This window comes from Sarcophilus harrisii, chromosome 4 (genome assembly GCF_902635505.1).
Source record: "Sarcophilus harrisii chromosome 4, mSarHar1.11, whole genome shotgun sequence".
Lineage (NCBI taxonomy): Eukaryota > Metazoa > Chordata > Mammalia > Dasyuromorphia > Dasyuridae > Sarcophilus > Sarcophilus harrisii.
In genome coordinates, this window is record NC_045429.1 from 322,478,431 (window position 1) to 322,499,215 (window position 20,785).

The 20,785-nt window shown below is 40.2% G+C and overlaps 1 protein-coding gene across 2 annotated transcripts; it reads right to left on the reverse strand.

The window, feature by feature from the left end:
• Positions 1-7,954: 7,954 nt before the first annotated feature.
• CYGB (cytoglobin) lies at positions 7,955-20,732 on the reverse strand. Of its 2 annotated transcripts, none has more exons than XM_031965871.1 (4): positions 20,424-20,732; positions 13,834-14,065; positions 12,890-13,053; positions 7,955-9,571 (listed from the first exon to the last, which is right to left on the reverse strand). In XM_031965871.1, exons 1-4 carry the CDS (start codon positions 20,564-20,566, stop codon positions 9,550-9,552), a joined length of 561 nt encoding a protein of 186 aa, XP_031821731.1. In that variant the 5' UTR covers positions 20,567-20,732; the 3' UTR covers positions 7,955-9,549. The 2 variants fall into 2 exon arrangements, with proteins under 2 accessions (XP_031821731.1, XP_031821730.1); XM_031965870.1 differs by having other exon boundaries at positions 7,955-9,576.
• Between the last annotated feature and the right edge of the window lie 53 nt (positions 20,733-20,785).

Consider the following 20,785-nt stretch of genomic DNA (forward strand, 5'->3'; position numbering starts at 1 on the left):
CTCTGAAGATAAGCAGTATCTTTCATCATAAGTCCTATATAATTGTTTTGGATCATTGTATGGCTAAGAGTAGTTAAATTATTTATAGTCTATCATCATACAATATTGCTGTTATTGGGTACAAGGTTCTCATTCTGTTTACCTCACTTTGTATCAGTTCATGTAAGTCTTTCCAGGTTTTTCTGAGTTTATTCATCTCATCCCTTCTTAAAGCACAATAGTATTCCATCTTTGTTTATCCTTCTTTCTCAAAGAAGACCATGACATCAGGGAGGTGATGCCATGACATGCAAGTGAATTGGATTTAAGTGAAATAGGACTGTGCAAGGTTAGTTGTCTCACTGTCTCTTCCAGAGTCATCTGGGTCCAGTAGCCAGATATAGATTAAGACTATTGGAGGGCAGGTAGGTGGTGCAGTGGATAGAGCACCAGCCCTGAAATCAGGAGGACCTGAGTTCAAATCTGACCGCAGACACTTACCGTGTCCTAGCTGTGTGATCTGGGCAAGTCACTTAACCCCAATTGCCTCAGGAAAAAAAAAAAGATATTGGAGATGGCCCTGGATGAAATGGGAGACCTTGACCATTTTAAGCTAAGGTCTTCAACAGGTCTCAGTTTGACTAAGGCCGCACACATTTAGTGATTAAGGATAGATAGCAATTGAGACAAAGAATTTCCTCTTTCACTTAATCAAAAAAAGATTAAATAAGTGAATGAATGAATGAACCTGGATGGGGAAGATTTCCAGGGTTTCTGGCCACAGCAGAAATGACTGCTATTTATATTCAATCTGAGTCAATCAGGACCTAAATAATAACCAAATAAGGTTTGGCCTAGGACTTATTGGTAGCCAATTAGAATCAGATTGGTTTTGGTTTAAGGCTTGATCCTTAAGAAAGAAATCTAGTTGGTAAATTCCAAGATATCTATCTTGGAAGGATTCAGAGGTACAAAAACAGCATCTGTAGGTAAGAATATGATAACTTATGTGGATAGAGGGAGGAAAGGAAAGGAAGGAAGGAGGGAAGAAGGAAAGAAAGGAGGGAAGGAGGAAAGGAATGAAGGAAGAAGGTGTTATCAAAGAACTCCATGGAGCTCAGCAGGATTGGGGAGTGAGCCTGGAACGAGCTGCCACTGCCCACTGCTTTCCCAGTTGCAAGCTGATCCAGGAGAAGTGTTATAACTAGTGTTCTTTAGAGTGAGAGAAGAATCCTTTATTCAGCGATTCTCATGAGAAGCTGGTGTACTCATAGATAAACCACACTGAATACTTTGAGGGAGCAAACTTTATACTGGTAGCTCTGCTCTTTATTCCTCCCTTCAAGGTTTAGATTGGTCAGATTTCCAATCAGGATTGATTATAATTGGTCAGATTTACTACCTGAATAGCAATTAGGTTGGATTACAATTCCCTCAAGAAGTCTTAGGCCTTGTCACTGACCACATAGCTGGTTTGGGCTGATTTAATCTTAAACTCCCTTTATTAGGAACTCAGTTGTCTGACCAGTTCCTCAACTCACAAATGACTGGAGACATATCAACAACACTTTTTCCTCCCCTTATCCTGTTCTAACAATATTTGTGGAAACCCAACTTCTCTCATACTTTTCACAGAGGGAAGGAGGGAAGAAAGGAGTAAAGAAAGGAATCTTACAACTGACCAATTCTAGGCCAGTTTTATTCACAGAGGCTGTTGTTTGTTGTTTGTCCTTCATTCTCAAAAAGAACCATGATGATGCTATGACATACAAGAGAACTGGATTTAAGGGAGGGCTGTGCAAAGTCACTTTCCTCACTTTCCCCTCCAGAGCCATCTGGATCCAGTGGCCAGATATAGATAAGTACTAGTAGAGATGGCTCTAGATGATTGATAGCTCAGAGGGTTGCATGGTTTTATAGCTCTTTGTTTATAGCTTTTAACTGCTCTACAAAATGGTTAAATCAGCATGCAGCTTCACCAACTGTGTATCAATGTCTCAATTTATCAGTTTCCTTTTTTTGTCATATTAGCCAATCTGATAAGTATGACCAATGCAGAGCTTTTTTTTTTTTTTTTTTTTTTCAATTAATAGGGTACAGCTTCTAGGAGAAATATGGCAGTAATCCTGAGACTTCCAGATTTTAGGAATGCTATTGTTCTAACAATTTGTTTTTCAATGATGCTAAAAGTCTCCTGACTTTAGGAATACTATATTATAGTCATATAAACATTGCTGACTGCCAGATATCAATATGTTGGTTAGTGATTACAGGATTTCTGAGACAAATGGTGAGGTGTATATCAGACTACTCCTCAATCCCATCTCTAAACCATAAAATTCAATATTGAGGTACATATCAGATTACTCCTCAATTCTACCTCTAAGTCATAAAATTAGCATATCAGTTTCATTAAGAATTAGATCTCTTGTCTTGTCCTATAAATTTATCTTCTTGCTTTTGGTTCTTTGTGAAAATCCTTTTGGAACTTAGTCTGCTTCAATTGACATTACAATTATAATAAACTTTGCCCCTTGACTTGGAGATGGTTCAAGCCTGCAAATTCTTTTGAGACACTTCATGACACTGGCCTGTAAACCCAACCTTTTAGGGTCTCCTTTTGAACCTGAACAATATGATTATAGATAGCTTTGATTACTTTGTCTAAGAACTGCCTGTTTATATCTCTTGATTATTTATCAGTTGAGGAATGACTTTTATTTCTATAAATTTGATTGTTTTCTATGTTTAGAAATGAAGTCTTTATTAGAAAAACTCACTGTAAATTTTTTTCATAGTAATGATTATCAACAATATTTTTCCTTCTACCCTATTTCTTTCCTGTTTATCTTATTCTCTCTCATCTTTTACCAGTCCATTCTCAAAAGTGTTTTTCTTCTGACTTCTATCTCCCCCAAGCTGCATTCTCTTCTATCAGCTCCCCCCAACCTTTTCTCTTATTTCCTTCTCTTCCTACTTTCCTGTATAATAACAGATTTCTATACTCAACTGTGTATAATATTTTCTTTGAAACAATTCTATTTCCCCCTTCCTTCTCCCCCCATTTTCCCCTCCACTGTAAAACCTCTTTCAAGCCTCTATTACGTCAGATAATTTATCCCATTCTATTTCTCTTTCCCATTCTCCCCATGCATTCTTCTTTCTTATCCCTTACTTTTATTTTTTTAGATAATCATATCATCACATTGAATTCATACCTCTGCGTGTTATGATACTCCTTCTAATTGCCCTAATAATGAGAAAGTTTTTAGGAATTATAAATATCACCTTTCCTTGTAGTAATATAGTTTATATCAAATCCTTTATAATTTTTCATTCCTGTTCAACCTTTTCATGATGCTTTTGCATCTTATATTTGAAAGTCAAATTTCCTAATCAGCATTCATCTGTTAATATCATAAATATCAGTATTGTGCTGATCTTTTCATCAGGAAAGCTGACTTTCCCCCCCATTATTTTCTTGTATCTCTCTCATTTTTTTTCCAAATTTTTCCTCTATTTCTCTTACTTGATGTGGAAAGTCCTTTTTAAGCTCATGGCCTGAGTTCAATTCATACTTTTCTTCAGAAGTTTTGACTTTGTTGTCTTCTTCTTAGTCTTTATTTTGATCTTCTTTATCATAATAAATAATTTTCTATGGCGAGAATTTTTTTCTGTTGTTTGCTCATTTTTCCAGTTTATTTCTTGATTTTTAAACTTTATGCTAAAGTATGACTCAGCTTCCCGAGTGAAGGGAGCACCGTTCCGAGGTTCAGGTTTTTTGTGCAGCTGTTTTCAGAGGTGTTTCTGGCTCCTATAAGGTTTTTTTTTTTTTTTTCCATCAAGGTGGTATGATCTAGAGAGAGGTATTTTTTAATACTCCCTTATGCTGTGCACTGGTCTGTGAGTAACCACAAACACTCTTTTCAACTCTAGAATTATGACCAGGGTCCTTGCTTCCCTACAATCTCAAACTCTGCTGTGCTTGTGTTCTTCCTTGCACTGTGACCTTGCACTAAAACCTAGAGCTGAGACCCAGACCTAAGTATAGACAATGCATGAGTCCTACTGCTGGTTCCAGCAAAAGGACCCCTGTAAATCTCCTTCTGACTTGTGGTCTGATTCTCTTGTTATCTGTGGACTGACAAGTCTGGAAATTGCCACTGCTGCCACTGATTCTGTAACCTTCAGGCCTACTCATGGTTTCTTGGGGCTGCCCATGTTGGACTGTGTTTCTCTCTCATGACATTTTCTGCCAATCTTCTAAATAGCATTGTGCTGGAAATTTGTTTTACCCCACCTTTTTATGGGTTATACCACTTTAGAATTTATTTAGTCATTATTCAAAAATATTTGGAAGAGTTTGGGGGAAGGGTTTGAGTCCCTGCCTTTATGCTATCATCTTGACTCCTTTCTTCTTTGTTTCAGAAAGTCTTCCCTTATAAATTTCACCTTATTATGATTGAAACTCCACTATATCTGTCTATTCATTTGTTGATTTGGTTTTATTTACATTTTATTTTCAAATATTCTTTTTAGTTGTTACTGATAACATTTGTTTTTACATCACCTTCATTTCCAAATATATCTCTCTCTTTCATGTTACACTCTAATAGCTGTTAGTTAATAGTCAGAGCTAATAGTTCTCAGTTTGACTGAGGCAATGCTTAATCAGTGATCAAGGATAGATAAGAAATGAAGCAAAAATGGTCTCTTTTATTTTGGATAGTTGCAGAGAACTGCTCTGCTCAAGGAAACTAATAGTTCCAACATCTCCAGAAAAAAAGAAATGACCTTGGCATGGCAATCAACTTCAGGTCCAGTGGGAGAATGTGGGAGTAAGCCAGAAACGGAAATGGTTTACAAATTCATGGAGCCATTGGGGGAGGAGCAGAGACAGAGATGTGGTTTCTTCAGAGGTCATGGCTAATGAAAAGAAAGTAGCTTCATTAGGGAGGCCAGACAAGAAGATATCTTTAAAGCTTAGGGTTTTCTGAACCCAGAGCTAAAAGCTAGGAAAGTGAGTTCCAGAAGATCTGAGACAGCCTTAACTTTGCAAAACCAAATCTATCAATTAGACACTGAGAATTGGTATATTCTTCAGCCCAAGCAATCCTACTCTGACTCTAGGACTAGATTGAAAGAAAAACTGAGTCAGTGGAGAATAAAGAAGTAGGCAGTTCATTCAAGACTAATGTAACCAGCAGATGTCACTGTGGAGCAAAGTCTAAGATGAACACACAAAATCCCCCCACAAAAACAATTCTTTCCTTCTGTAGGAATTTGGCAGAGACTGGGAGATTTGTCTAATGCTCCTACTCTCTGAGAAGCCATATCTGGTTATATCAATGGCTCACCTTTTAGTCAAGGGACACAAGGAAAGCCCCAATTCCAGTTTAAATTTTTTTGAGAAGTTTATTAAAGACTATTAATAAAATTTTCTCATGCATCTAGATCTGGAGACCCCAGATTGGAATTGATTCTTAGTTGCCAGGACAGGGTCTCTTGACCTATTTTTCTGTGGATCCTAACTAGTCACTTGAGTCCTCCATTTTTCCCTTGCTTGGCACAGATTATGCAGACATATATAGAGAGAGGATTCATGATCAGCTATGGATTTTTATAAAATAAAAAACCAACAAAATCAAGATAAAGAAAACTTAAAGAAATAGTAAGAAAAAAACATACACAAGTTTCCATTAGCAAAAAGGCATTGGGAAGCAGGGAGGTCATTTAAAGAATAAAATCTTTTGGAATTTTCTTTCATTCTTAAAGTGGTGGTGGCAATAGGCAGCTTCAATCAAAGTCTCTGCTCCATTGATTGGAAGCTATGTCCTAAAGCTAGCCTTTTTCACTTAGTCCTTGATTCTGAAGCAGATACTTCAAGATACCTGCAGGAACCTGATCACCATGGTGCTGTTGCTTCTATTTCTTTGTCTGCACTCCTCTCTCCCACTGGCAGATTGTTCTCCCCCTCTGCTTCATTTCAGAGTGATTCTAGGTTCAAAAGCTCCCAGTTTGGCAGAATTCCACTGCTCTGGCTTCAAGATAGTTCAGGTTTTTCAGGGAGTGAATACTATCTCTCTAAAACAGGAATTCTTAAAGTGTGTGTGTGTGTGTGTGTGTGTGTGTGTGTGTGTGTGTGTGATGGATCCCTCTGGCAGTCTTATGAAGATTATGGACCCCTTCTTAGGATGTTGGTAAATGGAAAGAAATGCTAAATTTCAATTAGAGATAAGTGAAAATAAAGGTGTAGGTTTTTTTCCCCATCCAAGTTCGTATTCTTGTGAAATTTATCCATGGACCCCTTTGTAGACTTCAGATTAAGAATCCCTGCTCTAGAATAATGCCCTAATAAAAGTTCATAATTCTTTGTTCATGGAGAAATTAGACTAAAAACACAAGTAAGTATCCTGATATGCCTGCATTAGTTGAAAAGATCCCCACATAATTTTAGAAACTGACCCTTTGCTTATTTTTTTCATTTTGGAATTCCGCTTGTGATTTATGAAAGGTTTTTATTATGGAGTTTGGAAAACCAAAGACAAAGGGCATGTGATCAAAGGGAACAAGACCAACATCGAGGGATTTGAGATTAATTTGTTTCCTTTGTCTCTATTTTCCTCTTGTTGGTAAATGATGTACTATGGTTTAGGGCAGGGGTCCTCAAACTTTTTAAATAGGGGACCAGTTCACTGTCCCTCAGACTGTTGGAGGGCCAGACTATAGTAAAAACAAAAACTTAGTTTTGTGGGCCTTTAAATAAAGAAATTTCATAGCCCTGGATGAGGGGATAAATGTCTTCAGCTGCTGCATTTGGACCGAGGGTGGTAGTTTGAAGACCCCTGGTTTAGGGTGTCAAATACCAATTCTCCACAGCAATCAGGAAACCAAACACAAATGAGAATCTCTTCCTCTATATCTCTATAAGTTTCTTTAGGGAAGGGGCTAGGCATTTCTCCTAAGAGGGAAAGTAATTGTATGTTAAGTATTTGTTGTATGGTATCCTGCCTTTCTTCCTTCTTTGAAATGAGACTGAATCATTCCAACTGCATCAAGTGATTGATGCAAACTCAGAAGTTAGCATTCTCTTTTAGACTCCAAACATTCCAATCCAGATGAAATACTAGCTGTTCTCTGAAGCCCCCTTTCCATTCTAGCCTTCTACATTTGTACAAGCCAGGCTCTATGTTCCTATTTTCCTTGAAGACTTGAATCTGGTACCACCTTCTATGAAGTCTTCCTTAAACCTATCCCATACCCAGTAATTAGTGCTCTGTCTTTCCTTGAATTACACAGTATCAATTTACCTAAGGACATTATATCCTTTCCTAGCATCCTCCCCAATGGAATGGAAGCTCCTTGAATTTAGGGACTGCATTTTTTGTCTTTGCAATTCCAGTACCTTCTATGGCACATAGAAGACACTTAACAAATACTTGTTGAATTCTATAGGGATACATGACAAACTACAAAAACCCACATCCTTTTTCAGTTCAAGTTGCCCTGATTTTGGACTAAGTTCTTATCCTAGGGTGTAGGGACCCCTTGGGCCTCCTTGGTCAGATTTCATTTAATTTGTGTATTTGGATGGGAAAAAAAATCACACACTGATTTTTTACTAACTTCTAATTGAAAGTTATTATTATTCAATTATTTTAAAAAAATATAATCTGAGAAAAAGTCCATAGGTTTTGCCAAATAGGTCCAATGTACATAAATAAAACAAATTAAGAACTCTTGCTCAATGATGCATGCATTCTTGGTGATATAGTATGCTGCGGTACATATGTGTATGGGTATGATATGAAATTTATGACTTCTGCCTGGGAAATGAGAAAAGGCGTCCAAGACTGTCTGGAGCTGAGGAGAGTTTTGCAATATTCTGGAACTGGAAGTGAGGTGTGGAGTTGATAGGGGGAAGGCCAGAGTCCAGTAGAAGCTGGAGAAAAATGACCATGAGACACGCACAGGATGAGCAAGAACATCTCTGTTTAATGATACAGTTGGGTCTGGTTACAAACATCAGAAACCTACAAAAAGACAGGCAGTTTACAGAAATGATCACAGGAGTCTGGGACACAGGTATAGCAGCTACAGTAGCAAGGTTTCCTTTGGGGTTGATACGGGAGATACAAATTACCAAGGGTGAAACACAGGGATCCCAAGGCAACACTAGCCTAGGAAGACAGACAGAGTCATAGAACCTTATACTGAAAAGGAACATTGGATCATCTCATTACAACAGGTATATGGGGAGAGGGGGTCACTCAGGCTTCCTCTCTCCTCCTTGGCTGAACTTTAGATCTAAAGGAAAAATCTAAGAATATAAATGGAAGGAAACCCCATCAATCTCAGATGGTTTCATATCCTACTTTCATTTGAAAGCCAGGTATTGAGGCTTCTGGTCTGTTTTCATAGTGATAACTAGCCCATTTAGGGTAACCTTCAAATGTACCTTCATTGTCATTTCATTTTGTTGGAGATGGGAACTAGGCTGGGATAGATATCCCATCATCTGATCTTTTAGGACTTGGGTAATTAAATTCCTGGAGCTCACTATACCCCTAGGGCAGTCTAGCTCAACTAGGTAGTCCCTTATTTCTGATACCATCTGTCCTGAGCTTCTCAATGCTGATTATAAGCAAAACCATTGACTCAGCTTGACTAGAAAGGAAAGTCAAAAAGTTGCCAAGTCCTTATTGGAGAGTTTTGTTTATGCATAAAAGTTCAAAGGAAAAAGTTGGGGATCAAACTCAGGGCAAATATCAGATCTCCTTGCCCTTCTCCTGAAGATGGGGCTACTTTTTACCTCACTTCTTCCATCTTTGAAATGAGCTTGAATTCATCTCACCTTCTCAAGGGTAATGAGCCTTCTATGCTCTTCTATGCTAACTTAGAGCCTCTACTTCCATGGAATATTTCTCCTTAGCTATCCCCTGAGCCTGGCCACGAACCTCTCCCCTCAGGAGACATATATGGACAGAAAAAAAAGAAGAAACAGAGGCTTTAGTATGTGCCCCTAGGCCCAAGGGCCTGCAGCTGCAGGTACAGGTTATATATATATAAATATATATATAATGTATATATATACTGTATATATAATATATTTTTATATGCGGTAGATGTGCGTGTATGATACTATAGATATGTCACATTGAGACCTACATGCTGGTCAGGCAGATAGAAACAGTGGCTGGTTTATTCCTGGATAGGAATTATTACAAACCTTGCCCTGCCTGTCCACCAGTCCCTCAGCCTGGTCTCTCTCTAACAGAGGATAGAAAAGCTACAAATAGTGGGCCCAGCTCTGTAGGGAGGTCCCCTACAACTCTCCCCAATAGTTCCCACCAGATGGGCCCCAGAGCTGCACTCAGAATCCAGATGGCTAGGGTCACCTGCCAGCAGCTCTCGGAATAGCCAGAGTGGTAGCCTTACTCTCTGGAGATGATTCCATTCTTCCAGCTTCTTCAGCACCAAGGTACGAAGGGACAAGTTGGTCCTTGGAGCTTGGCCTTCTGTTCAAGGTGCTGCCAGGGAGTGGGAGAGGAGGGAGTGGGACATTATGACCTAGAAGAGGGCAGCGTGGCTTCTGGGCTGTGGATAAGATGAAAAAGAGATAGAGAGAGAAAGAGAGAGAGAGAGAGAGAGAGAGAGAGAGAGAGAGGGGGGGGGGAGACAAGGTTATAGATATACATGGGATTTAGCCTTACAGTTTTGGAAAGGAGACCTCTGCAGACACACATTCCCTTAATAAAGAACTACTTTATATACACATACATACATACTCTCTCTATGTATATGAGTTTATGGGCATATGATATCTACAGGCCCAATACCCACACAATATCAGTATATTCACATATCTCTCACTTACATATTTATTTATTTATGAATATTTATATTATTCATTCAATAAAATGAATTAATTAATTCATTTTCTTCTTCTTCTTTTTCTTCTTCTTCTTCTTTTTGGAGACAATCAGGTTTAAGGGACTTGCTCAGGGTCACACAATTGGTAAGTGTCTAAGGCCAGACTCAGGTCCTCCTGAATCCAGAATCAATGATCTCTCCACTGTGCTACCTAGCTGCCTCTCATCCACATAATTAAATACTTAATATACAGATTGACTGCTGTATAAACAAGACACTTCATTGCTTGGCTCCACGCATTCTCTCAGATTGCCTCTCATGCCTATAATATTCTCTTTTTTCCTTAGTTGCTCCTTACTGATCTCTCTGACTTCCTTTTAAGCCTCAACTACAATCCCACCTTCTATAGGACATCTTCTCCAAACACTCTTAATTCTATTGCCTTTCCGCTATTAATTATTTCCTATTTATCCTGAGTGTGATTTGCTTTGTATACATTTGTTGGAATATCTCAGGTTCCTTGAGGGTAGGTATTGGAGCAGCCTGGCCTCTTTCTGTATCTTAAGAGCATAGCACAGTGTGTGGCCCATAAAAATATTTGGTGATTGATTGATTACCATGATGGCAGACCACCCAAAAAAGTTGGGTTTCTAACTTAGTACTGCTTCCTTTCTGACAGAAAATGGGAAAAATACTTTCTATCTGCTCTAATGTCTGTCCTTTAGTTCCCTGGCTCCAACCCAACAATTTAAGAATTTCAGACCAACCTTAGGTCTCAACAGGAGTTTAGGAACCTCTCCCGTCAACATATACACCTAACCTTCAAGGATCAAGGGGATACATGACAAGGTAGATCTAGGAAGTCGTGACCTAGGAGTTAACCTATGACATTCCCAGACCAGATCTCCCAGTTAAGGACAAAAAGCATGTGAAGACTTGAAAGGACTGTCTAGCTCTCTGATATTCTTTGATCTACATAGCTGATGCATTCAAGTTTGAGCCAGGAGAGAGAACATTGAGATGGCTAGGGGAGCAGCAATGGGAAAGAAGAGGTCTTGTAGATAATTCTCACCTATTTCCTTTCTCTTGTTTAGAAGTAGAGAAGGAAGATTTTAGCTCTCCAAAATATTTCTCAGATTATTTGGGATTTGGCAAAACAGGAGTCCCTTGGGATGGCTGGGGTGAAGGGAGCTGACGATGCAGGGTGTTAGGAAAATGTCCTCCATATGTTTCTGATTCACTGGTACTGCACAACAGCCTGTTTAGCCAGCTCTGGTTATGGAATCCAAAAGCTCTCTCCAGGCTCCTGTAAAAATCTTTTTTTTTTTTTTTTTTTTTTTTTTTTTTTTTTCTGGAAGCAGGAAGTCTCATATCCTATCTGTAAACAAACTGCTGCCTGGAGATCCTGCATGAGTATAGAGTCAACTGGAGGACAAGCTCCCATCTGCTCCAAATGACCTTCTTTGGGGGGGGGGTCCCCAACCTTTTCCTCTTCCTCAGGTTACTACAACTATCCTTGTGTCAGGGCAGTTCCTATTTTCCCCAAGTAGGTAAAAATACCCTTGTTTTCCCATTCCTCCCCAGAGACTGATGGACAGGCACAAGGGCCAGATGTGCACATCTGCAATCTGCAGTCAGCTTTGCTATGGCCGAGTCCAGGTTTCACTCCAGAAATGATGTCAGGAAAAAGGGTAGTGGGGGAGGGGGGAGTAGAAAGAAAAATTCACTGCAGCCTCTCATTCAGTCAGAGACAGGAAGGCTGGAAGATGAGGGTCAGAAGGCTTAGACTCTGTTTTTGGACTCCAGGGACCTCCCCAACAGCAACATCAGGGAGGCAACTTATGGAGTAGGAGTTTAGCAGGCTCTCCACAATGGTGGAAAGCAGGAAGGGGGGTGGGGGGGGGGAGGTAGAGAAGCTGTGTTTTCCATGGGAAACTCCTGGGAATGTTTCCTCAAAATGTGGATCTTGAATTGTTCCCTGACCTCAGGCTAGCTCTTTCCCTGCTTCTACTTTCTCTTGTTCATATTTTTTCCTGTCTCCTCAGCTCCCAGGATCAGCCTTCTCACTGGGCCTGTGCTCGTCAGGTTGTTCTGATTTCTGTATGTCTCTAAGCCCTCTTCACTGGTCAATTCCTTGCTTCCCCTTCTTTTCTTCCCTCTTCATTCTCTTCCTTAGAGTAATTATGGCCAGTTCTGGAAAGGAGCCTGTTATCCTTCTTGAACTAGCCACAGAGACTCTCACAGTAAGCCAATTATCTATTTCAACCATACAGACTTTAAACCTTCTCTGTCACCTGCCAGCTAGTGTATGGGGGCAAATTGTGTGTGTGTGTGTGTGTGTGTGTGTGTGTGTGTGTATGTGTGTGTAAGTTGGGGAAAAAATATCTGTGTATATATATGTAGGCTTGTAAGTGTGCCTGTGTGGTCTCCACATGATTTTTACTGGCTTCAGCCCATGTCAAAGCAGAAGTTGGGAGTACTGGATTAAAAAAAAACACATATCCCCATGTGATTTGTGTCAGGGGAGGAAGCAGCCTTTGCTGGCTTGGTCTGAACTGGCTCCAGTTCTGATGAGCTACATTCCTGTTGGGATTCAAAGAGGCGTCTCTGTCCTTTGGCTATCCATAGCCTCAGGAAGGTTCTATACTCCTCAGGGAAAGAACTTTCTAGTCCAGAGATCTCTCTGAGGGGCACTGTACTGGGCCTCATTGGAGGCTCAGTGGAGGGGGAAGAGCCTGGGAAACATGACTAGTTGAATTAGTTTACAAAATGAGGAAAAACAAAATCCCAGGTCTCCCTTTCCTGCTACTAACCCAATCAAATTCCCAGCCCAACTACCCTGAAAATAGCTCTTTAATTTTCTCCATGTCTTTGTGCCATAACTAAGGAAAATCTGGAACCTGGAGAGATCTAGAGGCAATAAAAGACAACAAATGTGTGTGTGTGTGTGTGTGTGTGTGTGTGTGTGTGTGTGTGTGTTGGAAAGGGGGTGTTATGGTAGTGGTTTCTTTGCCCACACTCTTGCCAGTCTGCTCACATGTTGGTGGTGGGGAGCTGCTGCACCCAGCCCACTTCCTTGTAGGCAGCAGTCACGTGGCTGTAGATGACGGTACGCAACTTGGACCAAGCTCTCTGTGTCTCAGATGGGAAGTCATTAGCACATTCCTCAGCAATCACCTCCAGAATGACTCCAGAGAGGATCTGGGGATTGAGGAAGGAAGGGTCGGAGTGAATAATTGTCTCTACTCTATGCTTCCCTTCATCCCCTTCAGTATATAGCAGGCTCTTCTATCCCACAATGAACATATATAAGCTAACAAAATTCTTTAAGAGCTCCAGGTTTAATACAATCAGGCATCAGGCTGAGGGAAACTTAAAGTGGTACAGGAAGCAGAGTGGTATACGGGAAAGTATGGTCTTTGAGCCAGAAGACCTATACTTGAATTCCAACTCTTGATGACTCTATAACTCTAGAAAAGTAACTTCTTTGAGTCTCAGTTCTCCCAATGAAAAAATGAGGAATTTGGAATAGGTGGGTCTCCAAGGTCTTTCCCAGCTCGAGTTGTCTATGATTACAGGATTCTGGGAAGACAGTGAGTCTTCCACCCCATGGGAATGGGATGAAAAAGTCCTGGCCTTCAATCCCAGTACACTTTGTTTTTCCCAGTGACCTTTTCTGATCCACAGCTGGCTTGTACCATTTCTCTTAATCTTCAGTGAACTGCCTCTACCCTTGGGTTGGTAGTCACAGAATCTTATCAACTCAGTGAATAGCATAGCTATGGACAGGACAGGGATGAAAAGTCCAGAGTGATGATAACAGCTCCCCTTAATCACTCAGAGACTCTTTTCATAGACGCAGTGAGACTGCTAGGCAGCTCTGGTTTGCAAGAGACTGGGCACAGCCTATTGGCTCCAGGTGACTCTAAGAGCTTTGGGTAGCAATAGCTTCCCTGTGTTTATCTGAAGATTGGGACATACCTTGAAATAGACGGGTTCCACCTTGTGCTTCAGAGCATGGGCTTTGCCCACCAGGGCCAACACAGAGGACACTTTGTCAGGGTCATGCAGATTTTCCACCACAGTGTTGAGGGCACCCATGACCCGAAGGGCATGTTTGCGCAACTGTGGGCTTTGCTCCATTTCCAATGGCTCTTCTAGGTGCTGGAACTGACTGAAATATTGTTTGGCAGAGGGAAAGTTCACAAAGAACCTAGAGAGGAGAGAGGAGAAAGGAGAAGGAGTCAGAGGGTGTGAGAGAGTGGGTTCAGTTCAGTCATCATTCCATTTGCCCCGAGGCCCTATTTCAGTAGCTCCTTTAACTGGCCCTTTAAGGAGGGATGAGGAAAGGGTAAAGGACATTCCTTCCTCTCCTCTCCTCTCCCCTCCCTCTCTTCACTTTCTTTCTTTTTCTTTCTTTCTTTCTTTCTTTCTTTCTTTCTTTCTTTCTTTCTTTCTTTCTTTCTTTCTTTCTTTTCTTCCTTTTTCTTTTTCTTTCTGTGTTTCTTTCTTTGTTTCTTTCTTTCTTTCTTTCTTTCTTTCTTTCTTTCTTTCTTTCTTTCTTCCTTCCTTCCTTCCTTTCTTTCTTTTCTTCTTCCTTTCTTCCTTTCCAAAAATTTTTTATTAACAGGATTTTGTGGGAGATTAAAAATGGCAATAACAGCAAAAAGGAAAATGAGAGATGGCTGTCCCAGAAGCCCTGTCTCATCCCTGTTCTATTCCCCCATTTCAGTGTCTCCTCTCCTTCCCTTTCCAGTTATATTGAAGGACATTCCTTCCTGTCTGCTGATTGCAAGAAGGAATTCTTTCACTCTTGGCATTTGCAAACCCAGACCTAGCACAGTACCTAGTACAAAGCCGGTAAATGCTTACTGATTGATAGATTGCCTTCTCACTTTCTCATAGGAGAAAATTATTTGAATTCTTCAAGAGAAGAACACCTTCATCAAGGTCCCCCATAATCTTTTCTATTTTATGTAGAGAATGTTATCCTCTTCTAATGAAATTTCAAACTCCATAATGACAAGAATCTTAGTTCTTCTCTGAACTTTTTACTCTAACCCAGTGCCTAGAAGAGTGTCCTATTGACATACATTATCCAGGTCAGTTTCATATTCATCTCTCCTTCCTGCTGTGCTTCAAGTTAATTCTCTAACGTCACACACCCAATGGCTATCCTTTTCTATCTGATCCATTCTTCATAACCCATATCAAGCCCATAATAGTTATCAGTTGATTAGTTGGTTTATTTTCATTATCTTCAATGTGTTATTATATATTATCACTAAACTGGAAACTCCCTAATGGGCAGCTATCTATTCTGCTCCCAGTCTCAGCCCTTTTCAATATATCCCACAGCTTTTAATTTTCCTAAAATACCTTCTTTCTATGCACCATACCTAGTTCAAAAAAATACTTAAATGACCTTCCATTACTGCCTATGGCATATTGTATAAATGTATTAGCTTGACATTCAAGGCGTTCTACAATCTTGCCTCTACTTACTCTACAATCTCTCCTTTCCACAAGGCTTTCCACTCAAATCAAATTGGTTTGCTTTTATTCCCCAAACTGGATACATCACATGCCTGCCTCTTTGAATTTCCCTTTGCTTGAAACGCCTTTCCTCCTCTCTCCTTGTTTTGCCCTTCAATGCCCTCTTACATAAAATTTTCTCCAAATGCACCTGCCCATAAGAATCCTTTCCCTGGAATACTGCAGTAGTTATCTATCTGTTCCATTTATATGGTATTGTCATTTGCTACCTAGTTTTATTTCTTACTATGAATGTATCCTTTCTATCTAATTAGATTATAGATTCTTTGAGAACAGGTTTCTTGGTACATAATACAGAGAGCCTTATCTAAAGGACAATTGTAAATGTTTGTTACAATGATACAAATTCCAGTTATTTATAGAAATTACTTTGTATCAACTCTTTAATCTTTTGTATCTAACTTATTTTCATGTTACTTCCCTCCCACTTCCTCCCTTCAGTAAAAAAAAAAAAGTTTTTAAGGGCATGGACCATTTTGTTTCATTTTTTTTTTTTTGGTCTCCAAGGCATAGTAAGGTACCTGGCACATAATAGGTGCTTAATAAATAACGGAATTCTTGATATAAATGCTTGATGAATATTTGTTGAAAATTATGTGATCCCATGAATAGAGGGAGAAGGCATAAATGAATTGCAATCCATATAGAGGCAAAAGATTAAAGTATTTATTAAATTAAGCCTCTAGAAACTCTAATATTGTTAATTTAGGCTTTAGTTAATTGTGATAATATATCTTAACCTTTCTCATTGTTAGTGGGAAATAAAACTGGGGATACATATAAAGCTTTTTCCTACTGCCTTGTAGACTGCTTTGGAGAAATGAATTTATATCTAGGATCTCTCTCTTTCTCTCTCTCTCTCTCTCTCTCTCTCTCTCTCTCTCTCTCTCTCGTGCATGTGTTGGTGGAGAAGGGGCATTGGAATAGATAGTAACATGAAAACAGAAAACTAAATATAAAAGACATAAAATTTCTACTAAATAACTTGAATGATATTATCAACAAACAATGAATCTCTTTTCAAAGAATTCTCAAGCTAATTGGAAAGGACGCATTCATAATAATAATAATAATAATAATAGAAGGTAGCAAAGAGTGAGTACCAAATATGAGTTAGGACTAAGGAAAGCAGAAAAAGCCAAAGCTTTGAGCCCAAAAGTAGGGGGAGCAAGGGGCATAGTTTGGGCAGTGACTTAGAATTTAGAAGAGTACATCTTTGCTGCTGACTGTGGACAAAAATTGCATTTTGTACATTAAAAATAAAGGAGAATATTCCCTACACCAAAGATATGTAGGAAGGACAAATATGAGGATAGATATAAGAATGCCTGGAATGTATTAGCAGTATCTTCATTTGAGCTAAGGATAGGGTCTCATTTTTTTTTAAGAAAATATGTATCATAATTTATTATTATTATTGGATCATAACTACCAAAGCCCTGGTGTAACAGTGTCCTAGGGATCTGCCTACTTCTATATAGTTAATAGAGACTGGGCTGGTCAGACATATTTTGATCCCAATTCCCAATACCCCTTCCCCAATTACTCTTGTCCCCTCACTCTTATGAGGAAAAAAAGCTAGCACAAATAGGTCCATTGGAGCTGTCATCTCCCTGAGACAGCTGGGCCTCCCAAGAGAGCCCAAAATAGGTTTCTCTGAATGTGAGGGGGAAGGTGTCAGAGTTACAACCCAGAGGGGAGCCTCTGAATAGTACTGGGTGTTCCCTCACTGCTTTGCTTATAGAGTGTGTAGAACCCTAACTTGGGGGGTGGGGGAAAAGAAACAGTCCTAATGTATGATTCTTTACCCATAACTACCTTAGTTGTGAGGATAGAGAATTCTTGTTTTCTCTATCTCACTCTATCCCATGACAGATAATAGTGAAAGCTGAGGGTTCAGGGAAGAGTTAATGCCCTTTTTTCACTCAGGAGTCACTGACTGGGAAAACGGCAGAAGGTGGTGAGTGTGGAGAGCAGACGGGACTTCTGTCTTTGCATTTTCTCCAGCTGAGAAGCAATAGCTCCCAAAGCTCCACAATGAGTTACATTTGTGTAACTTTTTAAGGGGTATACCTGTGAGAGGTAGAAAGATAGCGGTGCAGGGTGACCTTAGCTAGAGGGTTTTAAGAGATGTGACATAAATCTTGTCCCTAGTCAGTAGTCATGTTCCAAATGACTCAACTTTTGACATATCCAACTCAGACAAAGGGATCAGAGACTGTGAAGCCAAGAAATAGGGTAGCTGATTGGGAAATAGGGAAAATGAGGCAATGAAACAGAAGACTGGGTTGAAAAAATTTGTAACTCATTTAATTCCTCCCTGGTTCTGGGACTGCTTGGTTTCCCCTTGGCAAAGCTTTCTATAAATTTGAACTTCCTAAGGTTTTACCCTGTAGAGTAGCTACCATCTGTAACCAGCTAGATAGTGTGGTGGCTAGAATTCTGGATCTGGAGTCAGATAGTCCTGAGTTCACATCCTGACTAGGATGCTTAGTAGTCATGTGACCCTTGGTCACTCCTCATCTTTAAAATGGGGGTAATAATAGCATTTACTGAACAGGGTGGTTATGAGTTTTAAACTGGAATAATATGCCACTATTTAGGTATTAACTATTAGCTGTGTGTTACCTTTTATGTTCTGTTCTCTCCCACTCCTTGGAGCAAAAGGGCCTTTCTCTGCTATGGAGCCCCATATCAAGGATGTGGCTGACATCAAAATGAATTAAGGATTCTCACTGTAGAGCTATGAGCATCCAACCAGGCCATTGTCCCATGTACCCAGACCAGTACTGAAACCCATCCAATAGAAATAAATCCCATAGAACAACCATCTAGTTATCTAAGAAATACTTTTGTGGGAAGAAGGAAAGGAAGAAATGAAATGTGCATTTATTAAGCACCTATTAAGTGTGTCAAGCACTGGGCTAAATTTTTTTTTAGAAATTATAGTATCTCATTTGATTCTTAAAATGACCTTGGGAGATGAGTGCTATCATTATTCCTATTTGCAGTAGAGGAAATTGAGGCCAAAAGAGGTTAAATAACTTGCTCAGGATCACTCAGCCAGCAGGTCCCTGAGGCCAAATATAATTTAGATGTGCTTAGTTCCAGGTTCAGACTCTAGACACTAAACTACCCAATTGCCCAATCATTGCCTTCATTATCTATGCAACTGTCATTATTGACCCTAAAGTAGTGGTTAAGTACCATAATAGGGATGGAATTAGAAGAATTGGGATTTTTTTGTTTCTTTTTTTCTGTTTTTTTGAGTCTTGAAATGCCTAGGCATTTAACTTCATTCTTTTTTCCTCTTTATTGCTTTCTCTCCTCAAATCCATGGGGTGATTTCCTTCCTCCTTCGGGGAAGTCTGATTCCCCCAAACTCTTGCTCTCCCATTAGTTTCAGTTATCTGTTGCTAAATTGTGGGCTCAGGTGCAAGTATATGCATATGTAGTTAAGAACAGAGTTTTAGATTATAATCTGTGGCATTATGAATATATCCTGTAGATTAATAATCTATTTGTATGGGTTCAGACATAAGTATATCTGTTTCTATGAAAGTCTGTAGGTCCACTGTACCTGAAATTGTTCCTTTGTGGTTTCTGGGCTGGACTTAGAACTCCCTCCATAATTTTTTTTTTTTTTCCCTTCCTCAAGAGACCGCCTCAAATTTTATCAGTAGAGTTCTTTTTTTTTTTTTTACCCAGAAGTTTAAGTTGGCATTTTATGTAGTAGCTGAGTCTGTATGAGGTAACTCCTGTATGTGAGAAAGGGTTGTGATCTTAACATGTGGTAGTGTCTGTCACCTCATGTGTGGGTCTAGGAGACCCTAGATGAGTAAGGGCGTTATTATATCTATGTCTGAGAAGAAGATTGTACCCGAGAAGGTGTGGGAATTGTACAACTAGATAAGAGACCTCCACTCAAAGAGTGCAGGGTGGAGTCCTTCTGGACAGTAGCTTTTTTTCTTTCTCTTTTCTTTCCTTCCTTCCTTCCTTCCTTCCTTCCTTCCTTCCTTCTTTCCTCTCCTCTTTCTTTCTTTCTTTCTTTCTTTCTTTCTTTCTTTCTTTCTTTCTTTCTTTCTTTCTTTCTTTCTCTAGCAGAAGACAATAGAAAGGAGAAAGAAGATAAGGAATTTCCTCCTGAAGCTCCTTCCTTACTCTGTAAAACCTAACTAGGACTGTATCCTTGGAGAGAAGGTGATTTTTTTGTGTTTGGGAATTTTTGTCTTGGGAAAGCAAATCCATCAGAAGGGTCATCTTTTTCAGTTCTTGGTTCTGTTCATTTGGTATAAGGATGTTAGAACTGAGATTAAGAGGCCTGAGGAGGGGAAGAGATGGAGAAGAGAGGGGAAGAGGGAGAAGAGCAAGGTATATATGAGAATATAGGAAGGAAATCAGGGTCACTAGGCCTGAATCAGAATTAGATATGCCCTCTGATCTACTTTCTTATTCTTTTTTTCATCTCAATCAAGTGGTTTTTGATCAGACAGGAGATGCAAACTCCTTTTCCATTCCTTTCCCTCCATGATTCTCAGTTTTCCCATTTCCAGAATGGGGAGAACATAGCCTTTGTCCTCATATGAGATGGAGCAAAATTAAGGCTTGTCAAATCTTTGCTAAAATATTGACTGTGATGTTTAGAAAAGGAAGAAGGTAAGATGGGATGGGGGGGAGGGCACTGTTTTGGAATGGAGGTTCATTTGCAAAGGTCTGGGTGGAGAGTCCTGAAACAGCAGAGATGGCATGCCTAGCTGGCACAAGCATTCTTGTGCCTTTCTTTCCTTGCTGATCCCCAGTCCTAGGGAAATCACCTCTGGTGCTTAGTCCTGTCTACCTAGAAGCCTACTGGAGGCCAGGGCCTCCTCCTCAAACTGCATTGGGGTGTTTAGAGCCAGAGACTGACCCTAGCTAGCTCCTCACCAAATGCCTTCTTTTAGGGCTCCAGGTTGGAGTCAGGGAGTAGTGACCGGGGTGTTATCCGGCTTGGGTCAAGGACCGGGAATGACACTCACCTCACTAGGATGGCCACCCCCACGTCCTCGCAGTTGGCATATACCCGGGCCCACGTATCCTGAACCGCCTTCCTCTCAGTCTCGGACAGCTCCTCGCTCCGCTCTCTCCGCTCAATCTCCATCTCGCCCGGCACTTTCTCCATGAGCAGTGGGGCTGAGGAAAGCAGCAGCGGCACCTCTGCAGAGAGTCAGAGAGATGCCGAGACCCCAGGGTACCGGGGTACCTTGGTGCGTGCGCTTTGCCTGTGTCAGAGACAGTGTCTTTCTCTTCCTCCGTGTCTCTCTCTCTCTCTCTCTCTCTCTCTCTCTCTCTCTCTCTCTCTCCTCTCTTCTCTCTCCTCTCTCCTCTCTCCTCTCTCTCC